The sequence below is a fragment of the Delphinapterus leucas genome, chromosome 19 (genome assembly GCF_059928025.1).
Source record: "Delphinapterus leucas isolate spDelLeu-1000000601 "Yukka" chromosome 19, BTC_Dleu_Yukka2, whole genome shotgun sequence".
NCBI classification, from domain to species: domain Eukaryota; kingdom Metazoa; phylum Chordata; class Mammalia; order Artiodactyla; family Monodontidae; genus Delphinapterus; species Delphinapterus leucas.
In genome coordinates, this window is record NC_143147.1 from 48,455,334 (window position 1) to 48,462,455 (window position 7,122).

The window sequence follows — 7,122 nt, forward strand, 5'->3', positions numbered from 1 at the left end:
AGCTACGAAAGCAGCAATCTAAGACAATTTTTTTCCTAAATAAGTCTTTACTACAATCACTCAGGAATACACATTACACGTACTAGAAAGACTCAAAAGGGTTTTTTTCTGATTGCTAAAATCCTGAGATTTTAGTAAAAGGAAATCTCCAGTGTGATAATTCTAAATACCAGTCAGTCTGAAGCCTGAGTCACTTTGCCTAAAAAGCGATTTCATCATTAAAATTTTGTAATAATCATTGCCTTTGTGGAATAGGGCTATAATTTCTAAAGACAATAAGGAGCAAATAATTAGTAAACACAAATTGAGCTGAGTTTTCTAACAAAAGAGACATTAAAAAGGGCAAGCTGCAGAAAGTCAAACATAACACATAAACACATAAACATACGGAACATTACTATTTATTGTTTGTAGCTACTTTTGTACACCCTAAAACTTTAAAACTATACATAGGAATAATACCTACCAAAAAAGAGAATTTACCTCTCAGGGTGAGGGTGAGAAGAGATGGAAATGAACTTTAGTGGTTTCTGTGACATTTTATTTTCCAAAAAACATCATGTACACGCTAAAACAAATGGGGCAAAACATTAATATCTGCTAAATCTGGGTGGTGGTTACTTTCTCTGTATTTAAAATGTTTCCTAATTTAAAATAAAATTTTAAAGTGATTACATGTGGCCAAATAAACTGAGAGCTACATACTTGTATGGTGTTCAAAATGGAATCTCCAAGATCTAGACAACTAATCTCAATTAACAACAAAACAGCTATCTGAAGACTCAGTCCTTTGCCACTGACTCAAATACAGATTAGAATAAGATTTACTTTACAATAAGAACAGGCTCATTTATGTAGCAAAGTTCAGAGAAGTTTCATAGATAATTTACTACTCAAGACTGCATTTATCCAGGTTGTACTGTTGTATTGGACAATATCAATTATCAAGAACCAGGAAGTTTAAAAAAAAAAAAAAAAAAAAGCCTTTATGGAAGCCAGAATAGATGATTCAAAGTCCATACAATAAAGCTCATACCCTACACTCAGAAGAGAATCCATCAAACCCTCACTTAGAAAAAAATTTTAAGCTCAAACAAGCTTGTTTATTTGGTTACTTAGACCTCTTCAGATCAAGTTCAGTAAAATAGAAGAGGGAAGAAATTGCACAATAGGGAGCAACAAGGCACAACAAGCAGCAAGTAATAACCTGAGAGTAAGGAAAACAAACTTTAAAGAAAAGATATGAAACTAGTAAATTATAGTACACAGTTTTGGGTAATCTATGGTTATAAGTATCAATGACATGTTAGAATGCTGTCCAGTATTTAGAAAAAGAAGAAAAGAAAGAAACCTAGATTATGAGGAATTATGGAGCTTAAAAAGATAAACATTTCCATCAAAATATTTACATATTTTTTAAAGTCTGAGTGCCTCAAAGGGTAAGCTTCATTTATCTAGAAAATTCACTGCAAAATTCAATGCCAGATGATACTGGATACAACTTACCATACAAAAGTTTCTTATACCCAGGTGTTTCCTCATTGATACATTTCAAGAAACAGAATAGAAAATCTGAACAAATTCAATTCTTTATGACTAATCTTTCAAATTTAATTTAAGACGATTTAGTGATCTAGCACAATGCTGTACAAATTAATTAACTTTATCTGTTTTAAGTAATAAAAAACTACTAAAATGACTGCATAGAATATCTGCAAAATTTGGGCAGAAAATTCCATAACACAGGGTGACAATAACATCCACTTAGGTGCCAAGTTGTAGCCTGCCAAACAATCTACTGTATCTGTAACTCTCCTCTACGTGCCAATTTAGTCATCACCATCATGAATATTTTGTTGGCGGAGGCCAGGGATTGTTTAGTATATCCTGACTTCTGGCATTGAAGGATAAAGTTAATTTCTCTGGCACAGGTGAAATATTTCCATAAGAGAATTACTGTATAAACCACTATACACTCATAACCAGGAACTATAGCCACTCACATAAACTTGTAATCTATTTTTAAATTAATTAACCACAAAGCAAGAGAGTCAGAATTTTAAATAGCTACGAAGTCTGTTCCTCTCAAATATCCTAATGTAAAAGGAGAGGAAAGGGAATGTCCCATTTTTCTAGGCCCATGATAACACATTTTCAAAACCTGCTGAATTAGACCACACTCACTTACGTAAAAGACAACTACTTTTAAATCACTGCACATTGACTAATTTTCATCTTCCCCAGGAGTCCACACCCCAGACCAGGTTAAAAATCCACTAAGTTTCTAATATGTAACCTGTACAAATACTCTGAGCTTATCATAAAATTTTGCAACTAAAGCAACCAAGCAACTTGCATACTTTGTGCAATGTAATTCCAAACTGTTAGGGAACTGACACAATACCAATTATCAATCTAGGCTTCTAGAGATATAATTTTGTCCACATTTTTATATTTCCACAATCAGATACCACCTAATGCCACAAGTTAAACTTACTGCTCCAATCTATGCATTTCAAAAACATCAATATATGCTTTTTACTACTAATGTTAACTTTTTACTAATGTTAACTCCTCTTTACACTTCCAAAGGTGGCAAAGCATACAATTAAAAAGTCCAATCATCCTTTAATAAAACCTGTTAGAATTCTCTATCATGCCATCTTTCATTTGTGTTGCCACCTTGCCTGAAAAAAATTTTCTGAAAAGCTTTGAAAACTTAATGTTACAAAAAAAAAAAAAAAGATTCATTTATTTCCTTGTATCAAATTAATGAGTCCCTGCTAATGCCTAGTACATTACCACATGCTCCTTCATTGGCCCAAACCAGTCCACCAACTATTTCTCATTTCTTTCCAAAAGCAAGTAGAAAAGGGGTAAGGACAAGCATGTCACTGCTTGTTGTCATACCCTAACACAAATAAAACTATCATTTCCCAATAAAATAATCATTTGAAAATCTTTATTATTGATAATATTTTTTCTGAAACTTTTCCCTAAATATGTATACCTCTCAAAATTATGAATGCATTATGGGGTACACCAACTATTGGGGTAAAGAAACAAATGATTTTTTTTTAATGTTAGTCTTTGCACATAATGCAAACTCATTCATTGCTAGGTCCTTCTTCCCGCAGGTCTGCCAAGTCACAAGACACACTACTGTTTACAATCCCTCCCATCTGCCCACAGCCAATATATATCAAACACTCTAGTCACTTGGCTTAAATAAACAGTCTCTCCCAAATAACCCTCTCAAATCCTAATTTAGACCCAAGATGCACTCATTCTGATTCATATTCTTAATGGAAAATTTTTAAATCACCTGACTTTCACAGGGGTAAGTTTTGCCTTTTGATGCAGCCAGACAACAGAGCCCTCATGCTTTCGTACAAGCACTCCAAATCTGACAGTATACTTTTTAATTCTACACTTTTAGACATATTTTCAATCTGAGTACTCGGCTTTCAAAAACAACTGCCAACTTTCAATTCATTCGAACGCTACACTAGTCTACATTTTTTTCATTTCGCTGCTACATACACCCTAATCTTTAAGGTTGAGGCCTACTGATTTTTTCCCCCTGACTGCAGTAGGAAAAGAAATGAAACAAAATGTATTTACCATCATTCTTTTTAAAGGTAACTACTAAACAGTTCCCATTTTTCATTACAGACTTCACATAATACATCATATAACATGGTATCACAAATGTCTATTGTTCTAGATCTTTGTAGGGCATCAATACTAATGATCTCCAAAATCAAACAATACTTTAGATAATCTGCGGGGGGAGGGGCGGGGGGAGCATGATTCACCAAAAACTGCAATGAAGAGTAATGGAATATTTTCACCGGTGGTATGCTAAAACCAATAGCTTCTTTCAGAGGAGGGTACTGCTAAGCAACCATCGCTGTAGCAATAAATCCACCTGCTTTAAAGGCTGCAAAGCTAAGAAGATGGAAGGAAAAGCGGAGATAGGGGTCCTCCTTCAGCTTCTTTAGAGGTTAGGAGAGAACAAAGTCAATGCTGCACTGTCACTTGAGGGAAAGAAGGGGGAGGGGGCGGATCATCTTAGAAACCCAGCCCCTGGGCCGGAGCAGGCGGGGAGAACTCAGCAAGGCTGCCCGGGATTAACATTCTCCTTCTCACCCTCTTCCCCCTTCTAGAATCTCCCCTCCTGGCTAACGCGCGGCAGCCGGAGTCCCAGATGACTGCCCCTTCCAATGTGTCCTCCATGGGGCGTAGGGAGAACGAGAGAAAAGAACTGAGTCAGGAGGCTACGCATGGACTCCGATGACCCCTCTGGCCTCCCCAACACCCTCCAGCCTCTCCCAGACCAAGACCAAGCCCGGAAGGGCCGGGGTTTGGGGGAGGCTCCACACAGGTGTGCTGGCCCCGAGGGGCACACGGGCCGGGCCGGCCGGTTCCCGCGGCGCTCCCTGCAGCACGGCCCGGGCCCCAGGCCGGCAGGGCAGAGCACAGCCGCCGGGCGCCCCGCGGCCGCCCCAGAGGGGCGCGCCCGTCCCCGAGCCGGCCCCCCCAGCCCCAGGTCCGCAGCGCCCAGGCCCGCGCGCCCGCTCGCCCGGCCGACCGGGCCCCCAGCCCAGCCCGTGGGCGCGGCCTAACTGCTTGCCCGGCAGCTCGCCCCCGGCACCCGAGGGTCGCCGTACCTGGGCGGAGGCCTCCAGCTTGCCCTCGAAGGTGAAGTCCAGCAAATCGGGCTTGAGGCAAAGGCTGTAATTGATGGGGCAGACGTCGGCAGGCAGCCGCTCGAAGGGCCTCTTCTCCGGCATCGCGGCGAGGCCCAGGCTGTGGAGGCGGCGGCGGCGGCGAGAGGAGCGGCTGAGGAGGAGAAGGAGGAGGGGAGGAGGCGGAGGGCCGAGGAAGAGCAGGCGGCGAGCGAGGGAGGGGGCGGCGGCTGCCAGCCACATCCACCGAGCGCCGGCGACCGCCTGAGGAGAGCGACCGGGGGAGCCTGGGGGCGGGGGAGAGACCCAGCCGGAGCGCCAGGGGCCGGGAGGCAGGCAGTACGGACGCGCGGGCTGGCGGGCCGGCTGCCTACAGGGAAGGGGGCGGAGGGGAGGGAAGGGGAGGAGGGCCAGCAGGGAGGGAGGGAGAGAGGGAGGGAGGGAGGGAGGGAGGAGGCGGCGGCGGCAGCAGCAGCAGTTTTGCGTGCGCGGCCCCGCCGGACGGGCGCGCCTCCGCCGGTGTGCGCGCGCGCGCCGGGAAGGGGGCGGAGCGGCGAGGGCGCGGCCAGCTTGGCGGGATGTAGGGTCGCCGGCGAGCCCTGGGGGTGGGAGGCAGCGGCCCGCGCTGCACCTGTCTACGCCGCTGCGGGGAGCAGGCCGCCTGCGAGCTGGAAGAAGCCCGGAAGGGTTTGAGAAGCACAGAAAAGGCGTGAGGGCCCCCCACCCCCTACACACACACACACACACACACACCTCTCTCTCTCTCTCTGTCTCTCTCAGTCTCTCTCTCTCTCTCTTTCCCCCCACCCCGCTAACCCCCGGGCTGTCTTTGGAAATAGAAGCCTATGTAGTTGGTCAGTGCAGTCAGGCAAAATGTTGAAATATCAATTAAGAGCAAAACCCCAAACTAGATTTTTACCTCCAGACCAGCAGAAAACCCTGATGGGAGGCTCTTTGGCCGTAATTATTTCTGTTATTTTAAGTAGTAACTTCAGGGGATGATATGAAAAATTTTGTCAGAAAACCTTTAATAATTCAGGTTACTTAAACCAATAAGGTTTGGACCTTTGAGGGTGTGATTTCAGAAATTAGAAGATTTTTGTTTTCATGATTTAATGTTCAAAAGTAAGATGTGCTTCACCTTTTTTCTGTTTTCGTCTTTGTTTCTGCTTTTTTGAAAAAAATAGAAGACCTGGATATTCCCTGCCGGTCCAGTGGTTAGGATTCTGTGCTCTCACTGCCAGGGCCTAGGTTAGATTCCTGGTTGGGGAACTAAGATCACGCAAGCCTCGTGGTGGAGCCAAAAATAATAATAATAAAATAAAAGACCTTTTACCAATTGTGGCCTCTTTAAAGGTAAATTAGCTGTGGCTCCCTCAGTTTTGTAGGTATCTCGCAAATTGAGGTATATATATTTTTAATATAAATATATATTAATTACATATAAATGTGTGTATATTTAAATATATGTTTTAAAGTGTCAAGGACAAGGAGGTTTTATCTATAATTCCCCATATTCCTTTATAGAACCTTCTCATGTAGAACCGCTTAATTTTTAAAACTCAGTGCTGAAAGTTGTACTGGACCACTATTGTTCAATAGAAATATAATGCAAGGGACTTCCCTGGTGGCGCAGTGGTTGGGAGTCCGCCTGCCAGTGCGGGGGACACGGGTTCGATCCCTGGTCTGGGAAGATCCCACATGCCGCGGAGCAACTAAGCCCGTGCACCACAACTACTGAGCCTGCGCTCTAGAGCCCGCGAGCCACAACTACTGAGCCCACCCACCTACAGCCCACATTCCGCAACAAGAAAAGCCATGGCAGTGAGAAGCCCGCGCACCCCAACTAAGGGTAGCCCCTGCTCGCTGCAACAAAGACCCAACACAGACAAAAATAAATAAATTTATTTAAAAAAAATATATATATATATAATGCAAGCCAGCTAAGTAACTTTAAATTCAAAAAAAAGAGAAAAAGGTGAAACTGATACATCTTATTTAACCCCATATATCCAAAATATTATCATTTCAACATGCAATCAACAAAAAAGTTTTAATGAGGGAGTTCCCTGGTGGCCTAGTGGTTAGGATTCTGGGCTTTCACTGCCACCGCCTGGATTCAATCCCAGGTGGGGGAACTGAGTTCCCGCAAGCTGGGTGGCCAAAAAAATAAATGTATGTGATTTTTTTTTCCATAATAAGGCTTTGAAATCCAGTGTGTATTTACAGCACATCTCAATTTACAGCACATCTCAGTTTTGACTAGGCACATTTTGGGTTTTCAACAACCCCATGTGACTAGTGACTATTATATTGATCAGCACAGTCTCGGACACTAAGCCTGCCCGCCTATCCTCTGAATCCTACATACCTTTTAGAACAGACTGAAAAGCTGCAATCATTTCAAAGTAAGACGTGAGATGGGGCCTTT

At 43.3% G+C, this 7,122-nt stretch overlaps 1 protein-coding gene across 7 annotated transcripts in view; it reads right to left on the reverse strand.

Annotated features, from left to right (window-relative positions):
* Window positions 1-5,081, reverse strand: part of NPEPPS (aminopeptidase puromycin sensitive) — a 96,231-nt gene extending 91,150 nt beyond the window's left edge. For 4 of the 7 annotated variants that reach the window (XR_016388992.1, XM_089901162.1, XM_089901160.1 and 1 more), the window contains exon 1: window positions 4,674-5,081. Coding sequence is in view for 5 of the 7 variants with exons in the window: in XM_089901162.1 (XP_089757288.1) it covers window positions 4,674-4,934 (261 nt within the window). In the remaining 2 variants the exon portion in view is untranslated. Of the gene's footprint in view, window positions 1-483; window positions 4,533-4,673 lie in introns of those variants that run through there. The other 3 variants (XM_022557709.3, XM_089901163.1, XM_089901165.1) reach the window with 3 other exon arrangements.
* Window positions 5,082-7,122: the final 2,041 nt, after the last annotated feature.